This window comes from Myiozetetes cayanensis, unplaced genomic scaffold (assembly GCF_022539395.1).
Source record: "Myiozetetes cayanensis isolate MyiCay16 unplaced genomic scaffold, myiCay2020 scf5-8, whole genome shotgun sequence".
NCBI lineage: Eukaryota > Metazoa > Chordata > Aves > Passeriformes > Tyrannidae > Myiozetetes > Myiozetetes cayanensis.
In genome coordinates this window covers 25,515,239-25,539,956 of record NW_026087742.1, presented here as the reverse complement: position 1 = coordinate 25,539,956, position 24,718 = coordinate 25,515,239, and the positions used below count along the sequence as shown (strand labels likewise).

The following is a 24,718-nucleotide window of genomic DNA, read 5'->3' as shown; positions in this document are numbered from 1 at the left end:
CTCACTGTTACTACCTTACCCTTCACACACTGTGCTCTTCTCTGCTTAGCTGTGAGCCCATATGCTGTTCTGCCTCCTACGCTGAGCCTTCCAACTGCTGTTCAATGTTAGTTTTTTCTCATATTCCAATTTGAAGGTGATAAACCAGCTTCCTGGCTAGAAACAAATACAAGCTTGCAGCAAGGTCTGAGACTACAGATTATGAAAGAGGGGGAGAAGTAATTCATCTTCTATGAAAATGTGTGTCTAACACTGCACAAATTTGGGGGCACACAAGCCCTTCTTCAGTTTGGCACAGCACTGGGGGCTCCTACAGTGGCCCTTGCATTTGCAAGGAGAGTAGCAGAGAGCACACGTTATAAAAACACTGTCAGGTCAAATATTCCTATGATTCCTGCATACAGAAGCCCTGGTGGTTCCATGTTTCTAACCATGCTGGGCAAGACAGAGCACCACAGTCCCACACAGAGTCCCCCATGGGGGGCAGCTCAGTCTTGCTGCACTCAGGATTTGGGTTGTTTGGGTTTTGTTTGTTTTGTGGGTTTTTTGCACCCCAGATTTCTTGGCAGTCCCTCCTTATGGGAAGGAAAAGGAAGCTGCAGGCAAGCCCAAGTAGCTAATATTGGATTCAGACATTTAAGACACACCAAGAACATATGGCAGGGCTGCAGGGTGGCTGAATGAAAAATGTGAACTATCCTCAGCTTGATACTTCTCTGCTGATGCTACTCAGATAAAAACAAGTGTCATCCCCTTCCCTGCAGCCTCCGCTGATACTGTTAAGGAAGAGAAGCTCAAGCTTTGCAACATCCCTGAGAAACCTACCCGTTTCCAAGATGAAACATTCCCAACTCCATTTGCATGGCAAACCTGTGAGTCAAGCCCAAAGCACTGTCATACAACACAGCACACCAGGACCACCTCCACCTTCTTAATTTCTGGCACACCCCGCCTGAAACACCTCCGGAGTGGCAAAAGCTGTGCTTGGGAAGGTAACAGCTAGCAGCTGCTTGTGCCATTCCTCCTCCAGCCCTCTCCCACCCTGCTGAAGGGACTACAGTGACAAGAGTGCCTGTTCTTCACTCTATTTCGTCTCACAAAGGCAATTGTAAGAGAACAAAGCAGGTCATCCACACCAATGCTCAGGAAACGTCTGTGACAGTCCCAAGGGTGACAGCAGCTGTGTGACACCGCTGGGCACCCCTCTGCCCCAGCTGCTCTCCTTGCTGCTGCTGAGAGCTGGAGCAAGAAGAATTCAGATCAACCTGCAGAGCAGGGAACCAGGAACATTCATTTTATTGACAGTCTTGACAATCTCCAACTTAGGAAAAAAAATAAAAATCAGCTGGTGCAAAACTTTTCAAGGAGATACAGACTCTCAGAGTAAAACATTACCATAGTTGTTTGCTTCAGTAAGCAGAAGTGGAATGAAACTTTCGCATCACTGGGTACATGCACGTACACTGAAGTAAAAATGCTCAGACAATGGCAAGAATAAGGACAGCAGGCCTGAAAGAACACTTTTTAATTCAAAATTAGCAAAACAGGTCCCATTTTAGATGCAAGGTCTGAAATAATTCACACCTTATTCTTGTTTTTTAAATAACCAAGAAATCAGAAAGAATGCAGAAGCCATTTAAAAACTTATTTCAGATGCAGCAAAGTTGGACAAGAAAGTTTGGCCCAGATCTTTAACTAAAGAGCTTAACCCCAACTGTCCCCAAACCTCTTCCACACTCCCAGTCCATAAGGGAACTTGCTTTGCCAAGTTTGTCCAAAACAGACTTGTTGAAGGAGAAAGTCTGAGGTTGCTGGACAACATGCCTCTTCCACCTTGCCCCTTTGGCAAGGCAGGCAGCAGGAGCCAAGAGGCTGCCAAAGAGCTGCCCAGCATGCAAGAATGTAGCTTTGCTGCACCATCTCTTTTAGGTTTGCTTGAGGACAGCACTTCTAGTGCCCTGAGAGACCATCACACCGGCAAGTGCCAGCACCGGAGCTGCCAGAGGAAGTGTGGTTGTTCAGCAGGAGCAAGTGAGAGCCTTCAAGAGCAAGGCAGGAGGCTCTGACAGAGCACTCATGGGCAGCTCTAGTCCACCATCTCCCTCCAACACCACAGTCTTGTTACCATGGCTCCCCAACAGCTACCAGAGGAGTCTCTCCAACAGAAAGAAGGAAAGAAGAAAACAGTTCCCCCACTGCCACCTCAGTTTGGAGTCCTTTGCTCCCTTGGTGGCTGCAGGACAGAAACTAAATACTCTCCCTGTGCTGCTGAAGGGACTCTCTGAAGGCAGCAGCCTGCAGGGTACAGGCAGCACTGCACTTCTCGAGCCTGCTCATTGGAGAGGAAGTGGAGCCCATCAGCAGGAAGGAAGGGAAGCAAAGGTCTCAAACGTGCCTCCCTCCTGTTTCCTCCCCCCTCACTGGCTCCAGCACCCTCTGCACCTGTGAGCCAGGGGGCTGTGCACTGGCCTTGGTTGCTGGGTCGTGCCTGCCCCAGAGGATGCGGTGGGAAAGGAGTAAATGTTGTCTTCCCTCCTGGTCCCGCCTCAGTTACCACAGCACCCCTTCATGCTTGCTGTGGGATCCAGCCCCCCTGCTCCTAGTGTGTTGTTGGCCACGGAAGGAGGCTCATTCCCCACAGATACCAGTGGCCCAGTGCCTTTGGCCGAGTGGTTTGGGACGCCCCCGCGCCCCTGTCCCTGGGGACTTAGAACACCGGGATCTTGTCCCTGCGCACCGTATCCAGATCATCATCCAGGGTCAGCAGGACCTGAGGAAGAAAGTACAAGGCAGATTCAGGTCTTGCTGGCCCAGCAGAATTACTTTTCAGGTCTTGCTTTCCTGGGAGGTCTTCACAAATCCCTGAGTCACTGGTCACAGCAGCAGCCCCTCAGCTGTCCCACAACAGCTTTGTGACCCACAGTCCCAGAGGGAATTTGAGGCCAAGAGGCACAGGGAGAGAAATAAGGCAAAGGAGAAAGCCTGATCCCCCTTACAAAGAGCATCCCACTGTAAAGGATGTCTGGAGATAGAGCCAAGCAGAGGAGTTGGGGCACCCCTGTGGATCCTGGAGCAGTCACAGGTCCATGTGGATGGAGAGGGGCAAGGTGGAAAAGGAGAGGGTGAGGCCATACAGCAGAGTGGGAGAGTCAGCAAAACTCACCAGAAAGGAGAAGAACAAGGCAGCTGCAGAGAGGAAGTGCCAGACATCATGGTCATCAAAGAAGCCCAGCAGGATGCAGGGCCGGTTCTTTTCCCGGGACTCTGCTGGAGTCTCCTAAGGGAGCAGGCAGAGGATCAGCACCTGATACCCACTCACACAGGGCTCTTGCTGATCACACGGGACCCTCTAAAAATCAACTTATCTTAACCCTCCAAGCAGAACCCAGGAAAAGGTGCTATGCTGGCCAGACATGGGTCAAGGGCAGGCCAGGAATGCAATGTTTTACTTAGGCCTGAAAATGGATCTGGAGCCACAACACACAGCTCGGGAGAACCCTCTGCTCTCCATATCTGAGGTCCTGCATAGCACAAGCTGCACAGCCTCCACCAGACCACCCTGCAACAAGCCCCTCACTTCCATGGAGACGGATGTGATATCCTGCTAGAAGGCATCCGGTCTGTCAGGTCATGGAGATCCCTCACAATCCCAAGCAGGTTACCCCCCATTGGCCATCTGCTCCAGGGATAAGTCTTCCATGCAGTACTAGCCAGGATTTGCCCAGTTTTGCTTTCAGATCCCCAGCTCCTCCTCCGTCCCCTAGTGAGGACCAGTCATCTCCAGATCACCTGGGTCATAAATAGCCTCTACACAGCTAAAGGCATACAGTCATTTTTGGCTCATGACAGCTTCCCACGTTCCCCTCACAGTCTGCTGAACATGAGCAGCTCTCCATGAGCAGCCCAAGACTTTTCTCCAAAGTATTTTTTGTGCAAAACAAACAACAGGAAGGAAAGATGATGAGACACAGAGACGGACAGAGGGACAGTGAAAGGGGAACTTTACCTCCCAGCTGCTGAGGTTCTGGAAGAAGAAGTAGAGGGCAGCTGCCCACACCACTGCTGTGGACACAATGCAGAACATGGGGATGGGCAGGAGCTTCTCAGAGCTGCGGAGCTGCAGACAGGGACACAGCCTCACAACACACCCGGAGCTCTTCACAGGGGGCAGAGCTGTACACAGGGCTGACACACCATCTGCACCCGGGAAGGGCTGCCCACCCCAGCCACCCCTGAAATGGCTACACACCATCCCTCCCCAACACCTTGTCCCACCCTGAGCCCCAAAAAGGCCCCTCCACATCCCTCTGCAGCACCACAGGAACCCAGACTGCAGCCAGAAAAGAGGCCCATCCCTTCCCCTTTGGAGAGAGGCGCCCCAGAGACAGCAACAGCTGCCTCCCTCTACCTTCATGATGATGTAGAAAGCCAGATACAGCAGCAGGTTACAGATGAAGATTCCCAGTATGTAGGAGGCAAAGTCTCTGGGCCGATACACGAGCCCAAAAATAGCACTGAGAGAGAGGGAAGAAGGGATTATCAGACAGCCTCTTTCACTGGGAACAGGGTACATCCCCAAAGTGCTAGGGTACAGCTACCCACTGCTCCACAAACCACAGGACACAGTTACACTGCCTCAGCCTCCCAATCCCCTGGAGTAAATTCACTGTTTGCCTCTGCCACCAGCCAAGGAAACTCAGCCATGGTCAGCTGTTGAAGCAACTGAGACCACAGAGGACAGTAAAAGGCCCTGAGTTGCTTCCAACCCATGGCCAAACACATGTCACTGGGTAGGAGCTTGCTCCTGACCAGTACATTTGGTAGAAAGCATGTCCCTAAGAAGCAGCTTTAGTGAAAAGCAAGAGCCTGGAGCAATGATTTTAGATCTCATCTGAGAGCTAATCCTTCCCTGCTCAGCCAGGCTCTGTGACTAGTGAGTGTCTGTCAGGTCTCCTGCACCTTGGCTGTGCCAGAGACTTCCCAGCTATGTGGGAGGCAGGTGTACAGCACAACACAGCACCACAGCACCAAGCCAGCTCTACACAAGCTTGCTCAGAGATGAGCCATGAGACAGCCCCAGCTGAAACACTTAGGGATGCCTCACACAGTTCTGTAGTGCTGCACTGCATCCTACGGATCTGCCTACTGTCAGCACTCCTCAGATCAAGCTCCCTGCCAAAACGTGTCGGAAGGGCCCCAGCACAGGATTATTGCACAGACATTGCTGCATTTCCCCATCACTCCAGGCCCCCTGTGTTCCAGTACCGAATCCTGCTGCCCACGTGCACAAATACAGAGGACACCAAGATGTAACTACTTACAAGGACCAGTTGACCAGGTTTCCTACAATGAGCAGCACCATCCTGTCCTGGAGGAAAGACACTGATGATCATATAAAATCAGAAGGGTATGCAAAAAGGGGCCATTGCCTCAGAAATTCAGGATGTCATTATGTGAGGATTTGGAGTCTGGTTCCTGCAAACACACGTGCACCTGGCTCTGTAGTTTGCTCTGTGGGAGCTTTATCAGATGGAAACCGCTCTGGCCCTCACAAATTTTAAGAAAGAGTTGCAAGAAGGAGACTGAACATCTAAAAAAGAACAAGCTCAGCACTTAAGGGATCAGCCTCAGGAGGTTCTGCAAATCCTTTGACTGCTTCTACTGTTTTTCTAGTTAGATTCCTTCCCTCCCACCGTTTTATAGAAAAATTACTGCAGAGAGCAAGGACTTGCTTGAAAGACGCAGCAGGGGAAGTTTTGGATAGCATCCCATATGTATTCAGAGAGCCTTTTCTTCTCCCATCTCACCATTAGCTAGGGAAGCCCTGTAACTGCAGCAGGCAGAGGGTTACAACTGTAGGGCATGTGCATTTATGCTTACAGCTGCTTTCATGATGCAGCTATTTCAGGCTGACCAGGCTTACTTCCTTCCTGAGTGGACTGAGTTTGCTTATTCAGAGGTGGGAGAATAAATAAAAATAAAAAATAAATAAAGGAAAAAGACGCTCATGGATTAAAAAAAATCATTTGGCTTCCATCCTCAATTAGCACTCTGTGCCAAGAAGAAAGACATCAGTGGGACACAAGGTAACAGCCACCCTTTCTTACTTTTCTGCTGTCTGCCCCGAGGTGCTGCAGAAATGGCAATTGCTTTTGCTTAAACCACAGAGCCAAAACAGTTACTGCCTTCCCTGGAGAGGCTGCACTGCACAGAGCCTCGTACCTGTTCCTCTGAATAGATGCCCCAGAGAGCAAGTGCAAAGGCAGATCCTGTCATGCTTGCATCACCTTTGCTTTGATGTTTTATTCACCAAGTCTGGGACTGGGGAAGTCTGGAGGTTGGGGGATAAACCACTGTAGCAGAGATCTACACTTATCCAACCATTCTGGGGGAGGGAGAAGGGAAGCAGGGAACATCACTTTTTCAAATAGACCAAACTCTTTCCTCTGCACATTGCCTGAAGGGTGAGCAATTGCTGAGATAAGAAATCACCTACCATGTACATTGGTCGACTGCACTGCTGGATACAGTCCGTGTATAGCACCATCACTGCTCGTCGAAATATGCCCAAGTCTGTCAAAGAAGAGGATAAAAAGTCAGAACAGCCAGCAGAGTGAGCCCCAAAATCCCTATGGGGAAAGACACGGACACCCACCAGCTGACAGAGAACCCAAAGTGTCAGCAGATGCATTTCTTGCCCTTTGGGAACAGTCTGTGCTGAGTAGAAGAACAGCCACCACAGGATGAGGATGGCATTTGGCAGAACAACAGGTTTAAAAAAAAAAACAAAACCAAAAAAATCCCCTCAACACTAGCACTACCCAAAATGCAAAGGGCCCTGTCTGTATATGTAAACAGGCTGATTTTGCAACCTCATCTCTGGAAAAGAGATGTGGTTGCAGGAAGGGGGAGAAGCACCTTCCATGGAACAAGCTGCCACAGCAGGAAAACAGCAGGAAAAAAAAAAAACAGCCCTCAGAGGGTCCTAACGGGGCAGAGGGCACTCAAGACACTCCGGCTCTCAAAATCATTGCAGAAGCTTCCCTGCAGAGCCATCAGTGGCAATGGGGATGGACAGATACACATGCACACACATGCCCTTCTTTAGCCATAAATGCAGAGCTTGGAAGGCTCCTGTGCCAAGATCAGAGCTCTCCTGTGCTGTATCACCCCTTTCCTGCCAAGGAGCAGGACTGGCTGCTGGCAAAGTGGTTTCACTTGTGGAGAGCTGACTCCAGGTGGTACACAAACCTGCCTCCCCACACACATCCATGCAGTCCCTGGCTGCTACACCACCGCACAATTCAGCAGGGAAAAGGGAGAGCTGCAGAAAGTTACCTGAGTCAGGGCCATCTGAGGCAGACAGAAACAGAAGAAGGAGAAATAGGTTTGTAAGCAAAGCACAAGAGCCAGTTTCCCCACCAGACCCTGTCCCCCTCACCCTGTAGCAGGGTGTAGCTCTCTGCTCCGAGCACAGCACGAGGGAGTGTGCACTCGGGAGAGCTATAGCTGAAGGACAGGCTCCCTCAGAGCCCAGCTCTCCTGCCTCCACAGACCCATTGGTCTGGGAAGCAGCACAGCACAAGGACTTCAGAGGCCAGGAGGAGCATCAGATGGATGAGAGGACAGGGTAACCCAGAACACGAGCCACAGGACTGTGCCGACAGACACGCTGCACAGGTGACACGCAGGTGAGGACAGGAGGCACCTGCACACCCAGAGAAAACAGATCAGTCACAGCACTTACCCATCTTGAAGCGGCCCATGTAGTAGATCTGGGTGCTCAGAGCCAACGAGGCCAAAACATGGATTATTGAGAAAACAACCCAAAACCACATGTCATTTTTCCCAAACACCTGAAAGTAAAGACATGTTAAAAGCAAACTGAGCCCTGTTACAGCAGAACAATCCTTTTCTGTCCTATATCACCATGGGTCATTAGATAACCTCACTGAATATGGAAAAGAAATACCTAAATCTTCCCACTTGAAAACAGATCTATGAATTCAAAACAAAATCCAGAGAGGCAAGAGGAGCTCAGCATTCTGGAGAGGAGACCATTCTGTCTGAATGCTCCTTCAGATAAGATTAGCAGCTGGCCCAGGGAGCAGAAATGCAGGGACACCCAGGCCAGGTGAGCTCTCTTTGCTGAGCTGGGCAGCAACTCTCTGGCCAGGAGCTGTATTTTCACAAAGGCAGTCAGGGAACCAACTAGTCCTTTAATAAGTGTACTGTAGAACAAAAAGGACAAAACCATTCTGCAGGCAATTGCTCCTACTGTATGCTTTCATCTTATTTAAGGACCGGAAGGGACCTACAAGCGCATGTTAAAGCTGTATTAAAACCTTAATCTTTCAGTTATACATTAAGGAGACCAGAAACTCTGATCTGCCATCTGGCTGTGAGCACTCCCCTTCCCTGGGGAAAATCACTTGCCTGATCTTTCCCCTTTTGGGGGAAGGTGGGGGAAAGACGACCAAAACAATTCCAACACCATCAAAAAGCAAGGAGAAAAGCCACCTCTACATGAACGGAACAAGGGAGATGCAGCTTATATGCTCCACTGAACAGCTTCAAAGCATGCCTCAAGAAAAGATACAGCAATCCATAATAAAGCCCCAGTGTTTTGAACCTGGCTGTCGAGATCTACCACACCTATCAAGAGATTCTTGGGAAGTCTCAAGTTCACCAGCTGCTCCTGCATGCCTCATCCCAGAGTCTCCTACCCAGAGACCTTTGCAGTATCAACTGGTATTCTGCATTATGTGTGGTAGTGAGGGGCTGACAGCCCAGTGGGACCTAGCTGCTAGTTCAGAGCAAGAACCCAATGGATTTTGCCTGGTTACTGATGAATGAAAATGAGTCCTTCAAAAGAAGGGAAGCAGAGACCTCTAAGGTCAAGGACAGGATGGGGATTCATGTGAGCCCCGCTCAGCATTTGCAATGCTGTGATCTAACGGGCAAAGCCCTGTACCAGTCAAGCAACCCTGGTTGATTCTTTCTGCTACAGTGCCCTTGCATAGGCAGGTACCTCAAACACTTACCTGGGAGCTCCCCAGACATTATCCTAGCCCCCCACCTCTCCAAAGATTGGAAGGCCAACTGCAAGAGCTGTGCCCAACAACATGTAGTTTTCCAAAGGTGAGAAATAGGCACTGGAAGCTCATCCAGCCTCACCCCGGTCCCCCACAATGTAAGTCACCTCACGGGAAGACCATCTGTGAGCTGGGACATGGACACCTGGACACATGAATTTCTCCCCTTGAGAAGGATGGTATGTGGTAGGGAAAGCTCAAAAAAGAGCCCACCTGCTCTGCTCTTCCCCTTCCTGAAAACCCAGGGGAAGAGAGGATGAGAACCCAAGGGAACTAAGAATTCAAATGCCAATAGCTGCTTAACACACTCTTATCCTACTTTGCTGCTTTCCCCACTTAAGCTGTGTTCCCAGCCACACCATCTCCTTCCCAGAGAAGCAGGTAAGTAAGAGGGAGCCATACCACTCCAAGGACAGCCAGACAGATCACCACAGCAAACGAGGCGTAGGCAGAGTAGGCACTGGCATTGATGTCTGGGTGGCGGGTCTGGTAGAGCTTGAGCATGCACAGTCCTGCGATCATGTACATGAAGGAGGTGTCTGTGGAGGGATCACAACAAACAGTGAAAAAAGGTACTGCCAGTGGGCTGAGAAAGCTGCTCTGAGTGCATACAAAGTAGTGCAGCAGCAGGGCCAAACTCAAGGTTGGCAGGCACAAATCCCTGATGCTGCACTACATTGTGCAGCACTTCATGCTCTGCCGTCTTGCAGCACATCTACCATGCTCTGGAGCAACAAAAACTAAAGAGGATCAGAAAATATGTGCCCACAGTGCAGCACAGAAACAGGCAATCACAGAATGGTGCACGCTGGAAGTAACCTCTGGAGGCCATCTGGTCCAAGAACTCCTGCTCAAGCAAAGTTAGCTATGAGGGTTGTCCAGGACCATGTCCAGTCAGGCTTTGAATATCTCCACAGAAGAATTCCCAACCTCTCCAAGTAATCTGTTCAGTCTTTGACCACCCTCAAAGGAAGAAAAAAAAAAAAATTCCTGTGTTCAGATGGAGTTTCCTGTGGTTTAATTTGTGCCCATTGCCTCTTGTTATGTCACTGGGGACCACTGAAAAGAGCCTGGCTCACTCATTTTTGTTCCCTCTCATCAGGTATTCACACTCACAGACAAGATTCTGCCTGAGTCTTCTCTTCCCCAGGAAGGAGCCAACAGAGCAAAATTTCCACTGAGATGTCACAGAGACTTCCTAGGCTTGAACACTCTGCTTCTCAGGTTGTACATATATTACTTTCAAGCACTGAGTTGCAAAAGCAATGTGAGATCCTGCCAGCAGTGCACTACCAGAGTCCTAGGGACTGGAGAGGAGGCTGATGTGTTAGTCCCCAGAATCCAAAGCCTCACTGCATCCTGACTGAGTTTTGAAACAGGCAATCTCCAGGGAGGTTTGCAAGGGTAGAGGGATGGGAAATGTCAGTAACTCAGCAGGAGACAAAGCACGGCAATTTGTAGCTCCAGCTCAAAAGGAGAAAGGAAACTCAGCTTACCAAACTGGAAATTGGAGTAATTAGGGCAGACGTGATAACAGGCACTGAGCACCCCCTCCATCATCAGAGCGATGCCCATAGCATAAAAGAGACCAAAATGCTTTGGGATCCCGTAGTCCTGGAAGAGAACAGATCTGTAGAGTAAGTACCCTCACTGTCCTGATGACATCCACTCTCCATCCCTTCATCCCTCCTAACTCCTACGCATGTCCTTTAGTCTGCAGTGCAGCACAGTGTGCTGTGCACAACCACAGGCTCTGGATTTAGCCACATGGCACAGCCAGTGAATCCACTGGCAGCAAACCCAAGCTAACCATGCTGAAACTTCTGGTCTGAAGACCTCAGTGTCTTGGTAGCAACATCGTGACACTGAAAATCTCTGTCCTGTACCTCATGCCATACTACATCCCGCCCAAAACTGAGAGAGGACTGGGGACCCAGAATTGTTGTTGTGGTCAGTAGGGTGTTAGACACACCTGAGGAGCAGGGCCCATCAGGGGGCACTTCTGTCACAGTTAGGCCAAATTATCATCTGAAAACCACAGCAGCCCCTTACAACTGCTAAGGCCATTACTTGCTACCAAGCCAATGAAAGCAGCTGTTTGTCTCCAGAACCACCAGCACCACTGCCCACACGCCTACAGATTTCTCCATCCTCTCCCAGAAGAGACTGCAGAAGCTCTGGCTACAAGCAGCTCTGCTTCAGAGTAGAGGCAGCCAAATTCCTCTGTGTTATCATAAGCATCTTTATTCCCTCTTGCTAACAAGAGTGCTAAGAAATAACTCTATTTGTTTAAGACAAATCAACTACTTCACTATAACTAAAAGCATTTTGGGATGCTCCTACTGCCCCAATTCTCTCCACAGTGAGCACTAGTGGTCAAGCCACAGCCATGGGAGTTGTTCCTCCATTAATCAATCTCCTTGTCTTCGTAAGCCCAGGCTGGATCACCACAGCAGTGTGGACACACTGTACGTAGTAAAATACTGGGGTGTGCAAGAACATAAGCAACCCACCAAGACCCTTTTGCATAGGGGGAAAAAACGAGGAGGATTCAGTTCTCCAGCAAGGAAGGCAAATGGAAACACATTGTGTATCACTGTTTTTTGAGTTCATCCTGTCTTCCCTCCCATCACTCAGCCCCATGCAATCATGCTTCCTACCAGGGTATAGATGTCTTTCATCTCCATAGCCCGGCGGTGGAGAATGTCCCTGCGTAACACAATGAGGAGGAAGAGAAAGCCCAGCATCATGTGGCCCACATTGCTGAGGATGTTGTTGAAGGCACTGCAGGAAAGAAGAAGGTTTAAGACAAAGGCAGCACAGCAGCAGAAAGCTGAATCCTGGGCCATGAAAAGCTGAATCCATTTTGCTCGCCCTCCACCATCCTCCACATCAGCAGTTGCCAAACTGCAAGTCTTACACACTGGATGACAATTGTAGATTGAGTAGCTCACCTACCCCAGTGAATTTAGCACTTCCTCCATGAGATTCCCAACTCTGGACTTTCCTTGCAGTCCCACATTAATTTAGAGAAATGCTGCACTGAAAGGACTGATCTGAACTTCTTTTCAGAGTCACTGCTCCTTGGATACAAGTGAGAGCATCCAATAGAGCATGGGAGCACCTCACTGCTGTGCCATAGATTTTCCAGGGGCACCCAGGTGCCACGTGCTCCTGGGTACGTGTGTCTCACAGCAGCAGAGCACCACTGATGAGAAAAACAGAAAGCTCAGAATCCTAAACTCCCAGTGGTCCTATCAACACAGTTACTGTGAGCCTGACAAGGATAAAATCCTGACATGGGCACAGCACACTTGGGAAGCACAAGAAAATAATGCAATGACCATAGGGTTCACTCACCTCAGCACCCCAAGGGGATGAGCACACAGAAAGTTGTAGTAGCAGATGTCCTGATTGCCAGTCACATTTACTACCTGGACAGAGAGGAGGTGGGAAACCCAGTATTAGCAAATCCTCCCTTATCTTGGGGGTTTGCTTCGTGCAAACACTGCACGTACACAAGGTATACCAGGACACAGTCTAGCTCTAGCACTGGCACCGGGGAGTATTGGCATCTGCTAGTGAAGTTTTTAGGGTGGGACAAGGTGTTGGCAGAGGCCACAAACCTGACAAGTCTTCAGAGGAAACACTGTGTGCTCTCAACCCCACCACTAATAGACGGCTTGCAGACATCTGATTAACAGCAGGATAGCAAGGGTGGGGAGAAAGGAGGAGAAATCACTTGTATCACAACAAACCCTACTTGCTTTCAGTTGTCTTTTAGAGATAACAGCAGATTCCTCCTGTCTCTAAAATGAAACAGGGTGCAAATGAGAATCAGTTGAGCAGGAAACCAGCTGCACTCCCACTTCCCAAGCAAAAATAGCAGAACTGCAATCTGAGCAAGCCAAGCTTGCAGTAACACACAGTGCAGAGAGAGCAGCTAAGGTAAACTGTGCCTCAGACAGAGCAGAATTCCTGAGTGATTCCAGTTCCACTGCGACTGTCATCCTTACACAGCGCAACCAGAGAGCAAATTTAAAGGCAAGAGGGGTCAGCCATGGAGTCAAACGCACCGTCTGGTAAGTGATGACAAGCTGGATGACCGGCAGGGCATAAAACACTGCAATGGTGATGATGTTCCTGCAGAGAGGAGAGATCAGCAGCAGTTACACACACCAAAACAACAAGTGCACACCTGGGACAGAGGCCCATGGTGCTTGTGGAGGAATGTGTACACCTCAGTGCCCAAGGGCACAGACCCTGCTCTCTGGGGTTATGATCTCATTATGATCTCCTGAAGCTGAAGAGCACGTGTGCTAATGCAAACAAGAGGCAAATGCTAAGGGCACAAGAAAAGCCAGCATGTTGACCACAAGCTCATGTGTTTGAGTGCCAGTTTCTCCCCTTCCCCACTATGTTCCAGCACACCAGTTGTTACCACACCTAAAAGCAATGATGCAAAACAGAATCCATTGCCAGGATCATGTGTGCATTGGTCCACAAATATTGTTATTTGAGGTATGTGGGATTTGCAGTTACTGGTTGGAACAGGGTCAGAAAATGTAACAGGATGGTTCAAAGAATATCCCCACGTCCAAAGTGTGGCTTAGAAGAAGGGCATGTGGACAAACTCCATAACTAGAGACAGTGTCCAGGGCTTAGGTCTTATCAGTTTGCCTTCTCCTTACCAGAAATAGATTTTGTACTTTTTGCTGACAATCCTTCGGTCCTTCCTAGACAAGTCTGATAGATAGAGGAACACCTAAAACATTCGTGGATGGGGAAAGAGGGAAGAAAACAGAAGAAAACTAATGAAGATTACAGAAGCCAGTAGAAGATCCTGACATATTTTGGACAACGTGCAGCTTGGTGCTATTTGGACTGTTTTTATGCAGTGAGATTGTTGTGTCCCTTGATTCTATGGAGTTGAGATCTGCAAAATCCTCTGACCTCCAGCAATGGCTCCAAACACACAAAACAGCGGAGGATGACAAAAGGAAGCAGCTTGAGAACTGCTAGCTTAAAGCCCCTCTGTACATCCATTGTAGTCACACTACCTGTACCAGATTAACTACCTACTATTGCAGATGATTATTTTCTCACTATCTGTCACACCTCCTTGGACTTTCTGGGACACTCTCTGGGATTCTTCCTCCTTTCTCAATAGTCCCCAATACATTCTGATTTTCCATATTAAATCGCTCATTTCAGCAGAACACTCAGAACAGCGGGAAAACTTTCAGTGACTGAAAAAACACTAAGAAGCACACTCAGCTTTAGCAAATTAAATCCACCTAACAGGGAAAAGGAAACTTCAAACTCCTGGTAAGTGACTAGTGCTGGTCCTCACCTGGATGTGCCCATGGCCCAGCACCAGGGCCACAGCTGCAGTACCAGCCATACCTTGGTGCGGATGATGTTCTTATCACTTTCAATTTCCGGCATGGTGTCAAAGTCACTCTCCTCCTCCACAGAGCTGTCTGTGTCAGAACCAGCTGGTGGCCTGCGCTCAGGGGAGGACATCTGACGTCCACCACTGGAGCTTGACTCGTCTGGACCAGAGTGGGAAGAAAGAAACAGGGAGGGTAAAGGCTGAACCCCTCTATGCACAGCAAGAATAAACCTGTCCCAGATACCAGCTGCACTCAATTTGATACGGATATTTCAAGGAACAAGTTTTTCCATGATCCCAAACCTTCCTAAAAGTATCAGATTATAATCTAAGAGCACTTTTAAGGACCATCATCTCCCCCTCTGTGCTCTGAAATCTGGAATTCTGAGACAAGCCAAAAAACTCTAGTGAAAGCAGCAGACTGTTAGGGGTCAAAACCATGCTGACCTAGTTAATCTTTGGATTTTATGTAAGATTTATATATATATACACTTTTCTAAAAATACTGTAGAACAAAACCCAAAGAGCAAGAAAGTCGATTTTTCAAAGCAAGCAGAGCACCAGCTTTGCTCCCATTGCATTCACAGTATCGGTCACCTGCAGGTCAGCAGGATCTGCCTGCACTTCTCACAGGCTGGCCAAGTTCTCAGCCCTTTGCCCATACTGGCATGGGCAGAACACAAGTTTCTTCCTCATTTCCCAAATGCTTTTGAAGCATTTCCTTGGTAACTGGGGAAGGGAGGATAGGGTGGTGCTGAAGCCCTCAACTCTACTCCAGGACTTAAATCCTCCTGAATTTTTCCCAAACCTCATGAAAAAAACATTTCCATGTTTCTTTGTCAGGCACTGAGAGATATCCCACCTTCACAGTCCAACAACTGGATGGTATTTGGAGTGTCAGGGCTGTCATTACACAACAGTGAGCAAATGCATCCTGAACAGAGACCAAAAATTACACAGAGCTGCTCTACTCTCATTTCAGCAGCTGCCTCACACTGCCCTGCACCTGTGCACAGCCTCACCCTGCAATCTGGGTCCACACGCTGTCAAATTCAAGGATTGTCCCAAAGCCCACTGAGCTATTCAATGCCAACACCCTCCCAGGAGGGGAAATTGCTGTAAGGAGGAAACTTAGAAATACTCTGGTAAAGGAAATGATTTCCCATCATCTCAGATTAGCAGGACCCTTGGGAAGTTTTTTCCTCCTCTGCACCCAGGGCATGGTTCACCTGCTGAGAGCGTGACGTTATTTCTTCCCTAACGAAACCTCTGGAGTGCAAGAAGCTTCAATCCTGTTTTGCCCTGCAGCACTCAACCATTCAGCCTTCCAGGGAAAGGCATACCCTTGGTCTAAAAGCAGGCTTGATGAGCTAATAGCAGGCTTCTAGAAGCTTGCTTGGAAGGGACCTTTGTCAGTCTCTAGTAAATGTCCTGTCTGAAGTAGCATTGTCACCAACACTTCTCAGGCGACTGTGGCTTTGTCTAGCTGAGACAAATGTTTCCAATAACAGTCTCTCTGGGCACCTCTATCATGGATTTGCTACCTTTATTATGTAGATGCTTTTCCCTGAAGTGCAACCTAAACCTCCCAGATTGCAATTATTTTTTTCTTCAAGTAGTTCCAAGATGCTCCCAAAGAGGCTTGCAGCTTTATTCCTTTCTGGCTTTAAACCACCTTAAAAGTGCCTTCTCTTCCCCCAGGGCAGAGCTTTCCCCATGCCCCCAAGTTTTCTGGAATATACTGTACCAATAGCACCGTAGCTGCTTCCCTCAGGAGTGCTGGCTGAGATGGGGTGTGAAGAAGTCATCATCCCAGATCCTGCAATGGAAACAGACCCAAGAGGGACCGTTAGCTTCATGTCAGTGCTTCAAAACACATCTCTGAGGTGAACACAAACAGCTTGAAGAGCTGGAGGGGCTTGGGAAAAGCAACATTTCTCTAAACAGATGGCAGTCTCTAGAGTATACTGTGCAAAAGGGAAACCCTTGCTTTGCAGTGTGAAGCAAACCCATTCCCTTCAGCCTCCTCAGACAGGCTGCCAGTGAGGCTGGCAGTATGAGCCCCTCTCCAGCACCGTGCAGGGAACACACTAGGGCTGCGAGACTTGGTAAATTTTAGAACAGGTCTCATGATGTTCTGAACACTCTTCTGAAATTCTAATTCCTCTCCTTCCTCTCTTCATGCAATTGACCTCTCCAAACACTGCTACCTCCAGATACTCCTGGAAGAGTCATAGACTTCAGCAAGGCAGCTGCTACATAGTTTTAACCAAACAAGGAGAAGGAAAAAGATACTCCATGCAAAAAGTGGCCATAATCTTGTGGTGATAAGAGTGGAAGCCTTTGAGGGCTGGGGAGTCCCTGCCTCCTGCCCACACACCTGAAGCAATGAGGACTGGGACTGTACCCTCATGCCTCCATTCCCTCTTTTTTTGCCTCCCATGGTGGAGCTCAGCAGCTGAACTGGCAGCAGACAAACATGTCAGGAAACAGAGACAGCTGAATCCCATCACTGAGAGATGAGACACCCATCTCCACAAAAAGGGGAGAAGTAAGAGCAGCAGGAGTAGGACCACGTCTTCCTAAAACTTCGCCCTTCCAACAACATCATGTGGTCAGTCAGCATCAAAGCGATGCAGAACATGGCATAAGTACTTAGAGCCAAGCAACCTTACTGCAGCCTGGAAATGGCCAGGCTTCTCAAGCTGCATCTCTGGCTTCCCAGTACTTGATCTGTCTCAGACAGCAGAGGCAGACTCCTCTTTTCAGCTGGAAATTCTGGGCACTTCTGTAATACCTTGCATAGGTTTTTATACCACTTCCATTAGCCACTCATGTAAAGGGACCTAAAACTTGTCCCTGCCTGAGTCCAAATCAAGGAAGCAATGACCTTACAGCAATGACATTTGACATTTCAAGTCCCAGTGACTGCTTTCCTTTGGCATGTTCACTGTGCTTGTTGGGCTGTGGGCTAATACTTGGTCTCCATTTCAGCTCCTCTACCCTCCTGCCCTATCCCTCTAATAGGGAAAAGGAACAGCTCAGAGGAGTATCAGAAGTGAACAACATGGCATGGACTGAGCACCAGAGGGAAAATGCTGGCACACCTTAGTCCACCCCTTGAGCCCTGAGCTGAGCTTAGCAAGATGTTGTAGGTCACTGCAGGAACAAGATCCAGCTCCTACTCATCAGCTCCCATGTAAGCTCCCTCTCTCATGGCAGTTTTTCCTGTTGCTTTAAAACCATTTGGAAACCTAGATCACTGGGAAGAAGCATTTCCCCATGTTCGTGCCAAGGCACACGGGCAACTCATAGTCCTGTCAGTCCTGTCCCATGGGGATGATCCCTCCTAATTTTAGACCAGGCTTTGTCTCAAATGACCTGTCAACCTTCTCTCCCAAGTAACCAAAGGAAGATTTATATCTGGACAAAGCAGGGAAGCCAGGGAGAAAAGGCGTTCTGCCCTGTCTCTAACAGCCACTTTGGATCCAGCTCACCCACTAATTTCAGTCCTGCTTCCCAGTGCGCGAGTGAGTCAGCAAAGTAAATGTACCACACCAGGCGTGGTTCTTCCAGCTATTGCCTCCACCAGATACTGACGATGTGGAAAGGAAGGGGTGCCACAGGATTAAAAATAAAAAAGTGAACCACAGAAGCCAGACATAAGGTGGGTGACAAGAGCAAAGGGGCATGTGGAGTTACAGGATATTCAAGGACAAAGGGCAGAGACAGATTGCTCAGCACTCCCATCCACAGTTTCTCAGTGGGGAAGGGGAAAGGAATGGGGAGTGATGAAGGCAAGACCCGGGGGTATTTTGGAGGAAGAGAAATTTCAGTGGGCGGGAAGAGGAGGGAAAAAAAAAATCAAAAAGCCAGCACATCCTGAGTAACGTGGAAGACAGGGAAGATGCTAATTACCATTTTATAGGCATCAATCAGACACACCCTGAATGAAAACAATAGAGAAAGAAACAGCATATGGGTAGGACATGGTTCCTCCCCAGAGGAAAGGACACAGCAGTAACATGCAATGCCAGTCATGTGAGGGTGGCACAGATTACAAGGGAAAGGACAGCTCACAGAAGCAGCAGGTGCCTCTGGAAGGAAAACTGTGCAGGAACTGTGCTCCTCTTTCCCTCCACTGCTGTTTAACAATCCTCCCAGCCCAGCAACTCAGTTCTCTGCCTTCCAGGTCCATACTAAGAACAGCATCTGTGCCCTGCAACTTCTTTGGGAACTTCCCAAGCACCAGAATTTAACTTCCACCTCTCACCAGGGCATCTTAGAAAGCAGCTTCTAAGATACCCTTCAGAATATTAAACTTCAGCTGCAGCACCAGTAGCACTCCCTGGGACTTCTGGTCTCACCTGGCTGAGCCTGTGCCTCCTTGCCTTAGCCAGTGATCCTTTGTCAACACCCTGGAGCTCTCACACAGCCTCAGCCAGGTGTCTTCAGCTTCCCCCAACTTCCCAATACACAGGCCCTTCCTATTTCTCCAGTGCCCTAAGACTTGCTCTTGTTTTACAAAAGGATCCATTCCAAATTATTTCAAATCAGAATATATTTAAGGACATTTTTACAGTCTCCTGTTCATGTGGTGAAGAAAATCTTTCACACATATTCCAAGCACAGGGATGCATATGTAGATCTTAGTGGCTGAAGAAGCAAGAAGCCACTCCTGAGAATCCAAATGCCCCCAGGTCCTTGGCAGAAATATTAACCCAAGTAATGCCAGGTCAGAGTGAAGTTCCACCACTGATCCTTTAAGCACAGCTCAGTTACACTAATATGCTTATCTGATGATATGTACCAGACCAAGAGACTGAGAAAGCTGGGCATGAAAAGAGGGAACACATCAAGAACCTTTTAATAGTGCCAAAACATCCTCCCTTCCTCTAGGGGAGAGGTACAAATGACCTCATCACCAATGCTTTGAACTACTTTGCAGGCATTAAATATTTAATCAGAATGAAAAGGCCAGCCTCCCACACTTCACCAGAAAGCAAAAACTCCCAGTGACCCCCATCCACATGATAAAATTTTCCATCTCTCACTGGTAGCTTCTCAGATGCAGTTTTTATAAGGCAGAAAGCTGCAATATGTTGAGATGTAGGTGCAGCATAAACTAAACTGAATCCAATGCCAAAGTAAATATCAGAAACACTATTGCCTAACTATTAGTCATTCATTCACCTGGTTGTCTGCAACTTCCACTTAAAAAAATTAAAATACCTCATGCAGGGAGCTCTTAAAGCATAAGATATACCCAAAGTGCCTTGCTTTAAAATCAACATCAGGAACATCTGCCTGTAACCAAGTCTCAAAAAGGCTTGACCTTCTTCTACTCCTTTTAAAAGCCAGCTCTTCGGGGTAGGGGTCAGGACAAGGTTCAGGGGAGCTGGCTTCAAATGCTCTCTCTTGTGATGGTAGTGGGGAAGCTCTAACATCTTTCATCAGCACCAGAGACTGTGGTGCATGTACATGAAAGATGGCTCAAAGGGACTGAAGGTACTTGACTGACAGCCTGTCCCTTGCCTGGTCTAGCACCTCTGCTGTTCACTTAAAGTTGCTTAAAGTTGTCACAAAACAGAAAAGAAACCTTACCATACTCAGGACTCAATCTCCCAGCTGAAGCCTTTCTTTGAACCCTGAAAAGGAAGACAGCACTCATGAGAGAGCCAAGAAACCCCATCACCACTTTTGCCTTTGGCCAAATCTCTGTGAGTAAAACACTTCTGTGCAGGATGCCATGCTAGAAACGTGCTATGTTTCACCAGGGCTTAGCAAACTTGGCCAGTAGAGCTCTCCTGACAGCTTTAGGCACCTGCTAGCCATGGCAGGATTATCTAGGACACCAATAGGTAAATATGGTGCAAGCTCTAAAAAACAAATAACACCAACAAAAATAAGCACAAAAGAAACAAACACACACAACAAGAAAAAAAAAGAAAAATACTAGACCAAGAAAAGCACTAGACAAAGCTTAGCCATGACTGCCTGCTGTCCACCTCAGACTTCCAAAGCACCAGAGGGCTTTTTTATGTCCTCACCTACCCACCAGAGGCAGTACAACCAGTTACATGACTATCCCATCCTACACTGCTCACCATGTTGGGAGAGACCCTCACACCACCTTCCCAAAACCAGCTTCACCGCTTAGAGAACCAAGCACATAAAAATCTATCGAAAGGGCAGCAGGAGCTAGAGGTGCTGATCAGCATGATGCTTAAGAAGCCTGGATCACCTCCTTCAATGCAGATCTCAAACAGGAGATGGTAAAAAACCCACAACCCAACATATTCCCACAACAAAGAAAAAATAACAGCAAAGAAGACCACACACTTGCACACACTTAAGTAATTTCATTGAAATGTTCCAATGAAATGTTGTTTGATTGATGTGTCTTGAAGTTAAGCTATGTCCCCATCTTGAAATTCATTTGTTTCAGAGCACTGAGTCTTGATGACTCCCTGTTCTGGAGCGGCTGAGAGCTCTTTCCCACATTTGGGTCTGAAGAGGTGGCTGACAAGCATTGTTCCCACAAAATCAACCTGCTACTTGATGAGAGCTTTGTATGTCTCTTCCCATGCCAACCTGTGCCCAGAGGGGCATGAAGGAGTATTGAGGGGGCCTCCCTCTTCTCAAGCCTCCACCCTTCCGGACAAAGGATTTGCTCAATGATTGTCACGGCTTACACAGGCAACAGTGAATGATCCCAACAAACTCTACCATCTCCACCACCTTATGCAGATATCCTTCTTAACACAAGCCCAGACACCAAAACTGGGGCAGGTTAGGTTGGTAATGAAGGAAACCAGTAGTCTTGGGACTCCAAGGCCCTCTGTGTCACTGCCACTTATTGCTGTACTCAGTCCAGCAGGAAAGTACCTTGTTTCCTCTCTGCTCTGGCATTCCATATCCTGATCTGGCCCCATCACAATTCCCACCTGCGCCCCAGTGTCCTCATATAAGGAAACCTAGGACTGAGGCACTATAAGATCTGAAGGGCAGACCCTTAGGTTTTCACCATTGCCATGGTCCCTAGAGTAGAGGAAGAAAATTTTCTGGCCGATGGTCAGTAGGAGCCCACTGGGTGGTCATGGACTCCTTTAGCTGCTCTGTTCAGATGCTTGTCACCCCAAATGTACTGCAGGGTAAGGCATCCCTGAGGGTGATGAGAAACAGAAAGGCTACTCTTCTATAACTCCTCAACTCACCTAATGTAGTGCACAAAAGCAACAACCACTGAGCCCAGGTAAAAGGAGAGGAAACTCAGGAAGCTGAAGAACATGGCCTGGACATAAACGGACTCTGAGGAAAGAGAAGACATCAGTCACAGTCAGGACAGCACCTCCCAGGGCCAGCACTCATGTCCTGCTCTTCCCAACACCACCTGGTAACAACGCCCAGCCCCAAACAGCCCTTTAAAACCCATCTGCTTTCTTCAAAAGAAGTTACCAGAACCTGTTGCAAGATCTCCCTCCATTTCTCCACCCCCAGTGCTAGCTGGTGTGCCCATGAGATCACCCTATGCCACACACGACCTCCTGGAAAGGACCAGGGCTCCAACTGCTGGTGCTTTTGGCTCCATTCCATCGGAGGCTGCTGGCCCAGTCATACCCTTCTATTCAGAAGTGCCAAGTTCCCCTGTAAAGTTGTGTTGCTCTGCCCAAAGACACTGACTTTTAATAGATGGCACAATTGTCACTTGAAGGTTCTTTGTCCGCTGCAGGTTCCAGGTACGGTTGGCATTTCCTGTGAGAGGCAAAGCGACCAGCAAATATAAAAACAATCAAACATTAATGTCCTCTGTCCCTGATCTTCATTCTCTGAACTCGCAAAAACAACAGGATCTGGCTTTTCACTGCAGTCTTTGTGTGGTTTTGCTTTAAACTGCTCTCAAACTCGTCAGTGAACAGCCTTTTCCAAATGTTTCCCCCCTCCTCCCCATCCACAACCTATTTTTCAGACTAGAAATCCCTGCTTCAGCCTTCCGTACATTGCTGAAATCTGGGTGCCTGAATCCCAAAGGCATCTCTTCTGTTCACTTAGTCCCCAAAGGAGAGATGCTTTCATTACAGATACCGGGACACCACTTTTGCCTTTGGCCAAATCTCTGTGAGTAAAACACTTCTGTGCAGGATGCCATGCTAGAAACGTGCTATGTTTCACCAGGGCTTAGCAAACTTGGCCAGTAGAGCTCTGCTGACAGCTTTAGGATAAGAGAAAGACACCCTCATGGGGAAATTGTGTTGTGGGGGGGAACAAATCACAACTACCTGGATAAGACAGAGCTATATGACCACCCCATGTCATCCCACATGAAGATCCCAAAGGATACCTACTTCATCACACAAATGTAGCACCAAATCCACCTCCCAGAACAACTTACCATGAATTGAAGAAGGCACAGAACCCCCACAGGCATAATCCTCCGGCTTGATGACAAACACAACGAAGAACTGCTCACCTGGGAAGTCCTTTCTCTGCACAAAAGGATGGAACAAGACAGAATCCATAAGACATGAAGCCTCTCCCTCCAATGCAAAGCACAGGTGGTGCTCCAAAAGGCCAGATATCAGGTTTTAGTTGCTATATACAGGCATCAGCCTTACAGAGACCTGCCTGCTCTGGACAGAGCCTGGCTTCTAGAGATGTTCTCCTCATCCTTGCTGACAATAAGCTGGGTTCACCAGTATGCAGTACAGTAGTACCCCAGTACAAGCAAACCAATACTGATGAATTTATTTATTTATTTATTTATTTATTGAGTTCAAACCACCTACCTCAGCTTTGTTTATTATAGAGGCCCTACTATCACCACTCAGTGGTAGAAGAGCCAAGGTTCAAACAGAAGACACCTAGCTTCAGCCACTCTGATCTAGAGCCTCGGCACCCAAAACATTTGCCTAAGCAAACGTAAGCAAGTTTCTGTAGTAATAGGTAATGTCATTTCTTCCCTTATATCAGCTGATCTGATAAAAGCAAAGGCTCGTACGCATAAGAGGATCATCAAAAGAAAACTGAGAATGCATAGAAAAAGCCACTAAAAAAAAAACCAAAAAAAACCACAACACCAAAACAACGACTGGGACAAAAATCAGCATCTCACCTGCACTGTTATCGCCGCTTGCTTAGTCATAGACTGGTAAACACCATTGAACTCCACATTATGGTCCAGGTCATAAACTGGGCACTAAAACAGACACAACTAAGGGTTAAACCAGGGACAACATCCAAGCTAATTTCAGAGGAAGCCAGCTGGAGAACACAGGGCAGAACAGCAGAAAAAGGCCCCAGCTGAGGTATCAAAAGGAAACAAAACAATTAGAACCCATTAAGAAGTTAGACTGCTCTGAAGACATCACTTGTGGCCTGCACTCACTGATCTTGGTGTTCTTACAAGGGGACTGCAATTTAATGCCAGAAGAGGATTCAGCAGGATTGATCACTCCACCATTCCCCCTGGACAGTGCACACACTCAGGTGCACACTGGTTGTGTTACACACTTCACAGTGTGTACGGCAAGTGCTTGCCCTCATTTTACTTTCCCACTACTTTCAGTACCTGAAAGATTGAAAATCATCTATCACAGTCTCCCCTTCTACCATTCAAACATTGGGATGGGGGTAAGAGTTGATGTCATCCACTTCTCTCTTCCCCCAGGTATTAAAAGCAACTGCCAGTGCTTCAGAGCCAGCATCCAAGGCATCTTGCACCTCTGTTGCCATTTTGCTGCTCTTGCACTACAGGTCCCTGCATCATTCAGGGAGGTGGGAAAGGAGGATAAATTTCATGCTATTTCCCAGCTGCAAGCAACAGTCATTCTCCCCTTCTCACAAAAGGGGATGAGTAACTACATAGAGAAAAAATTGAATTGGAAAAGAGAGACCGTATTGCTGAACATCAGAAGTTCCCCAAGCTGCCTCGAGACAGAGGAAACTCAGGGGAACAGCACTGTTCCCTCCCTCAGCCACCAGCATCCCATCCAATGCCACTCCATGGAGAGACAGATTTACATCACAAGGCAGCAGGAAACATCCCAAGGGGAACATAACAAATGCCCTATGGACAGGCTGGAAAGGAACAGCTTGTTCAGCTATTTGCAACAAAAATCTCCACATGAGCTGCTTGAATTCAGCATCTCTGTCTTTGCCTCCTTCCCACAGCATTTTCATTCCTCTTTCAGGGGCTCCCTTCACCACCACCACCACCAGGGTGAAGTCC

The 24,718-nt window shown here is 48.2% G+C and overlaps 1 protein-coding gene across 5 annotated transcripts in view; it reads right to left on the bottom strand.

Moving 5' to 3' along the window:
• Positions 1-1,277: 1,277 nt before the first annotated feature.
• Positions 1,278-24,718, bottom strand: part of SIDT1 (SID1 transmembrane family member 1) — a 41,942-nt gene continuing 18,501 nt past the window's right edge. Inside the window, exons 6-26 of one of the 5 annotated variants that reach the window (XM_050333961.1) lie at positions 23,603-23,686; positions 22,883-22,976; positions 22,174-22,245; positions 21,708-21,801; positions 20,095-20,138; positions 16,238-16,309; positions 14,502-14,650; positions 13,787-13,860; positions 13,172-13,238; positions 12,456-12,529; positions 11,756-11,879; positions 10,592-10,709; positions 9,498-9,634; positions 7,748-7,856; positions 7,339-7,353; positions 6,497-6,573; positions 5,322-5,368; positions 4,409-4,514; positions 4,007-4,117; positions 3,164-3,277; positions 1,278-2,770 (exon numbers count right to left, since the gene is read on the bottom strand). In XM_050333961.1, the coding sequence (XP_050189918.1) occupies positions 2,708-2,770; positions 3,164-3,277; positions 4,007-4,117; positions 4,409-4,514; positions 5,322-5,368; positions 6,497-6,573; positions 7,339-7,353; positions 7,748-7,856; positions 9,498-9,634; positions 10,592-10,709; positions 11,756-11,879; positions 12,456-12,529; positions 13,172-13,238; positions 13,787-13,860; positions 14,502-14,650; positions 16,238-16,309; positions 20,095-20,138; positions 21,708-21,801; positions 22,174-22,245; positions 22,883-22,976; positions 23,603-23,686 (1,845 nt within the window). In that variant the 3' untranslated portion in view covers positions 1,278-2,707. Of the gene's footprint in view, positions 2,771-3,061; positions 3,278-4,006; positions 4,118-4,408; positions 4,515-5,321; positions 5,383-6,496; positions 6,574-7,338; positions 7,354-7,747; positions 7,857-9,497; positions 9,635-10,591; positions 10,710-11,755; positions 11,880-12,455; positions 12,530-13,171; positions 13,239-13,786; positions 13,861-14,501; positions 14,651-16,237; positions 16,310-20,094; positions 20,139-21,707; positions 21,802-22,173; positions 22,246-22,882; positions 22,977-23,602; positions 23,687-24,718 lie in introns of those variants that run through there. The other 4 variants (XM_050333962.1, XM_050333960.1, XR_007631100.1 and 1 more) reach the window with 4 other exon arrangements.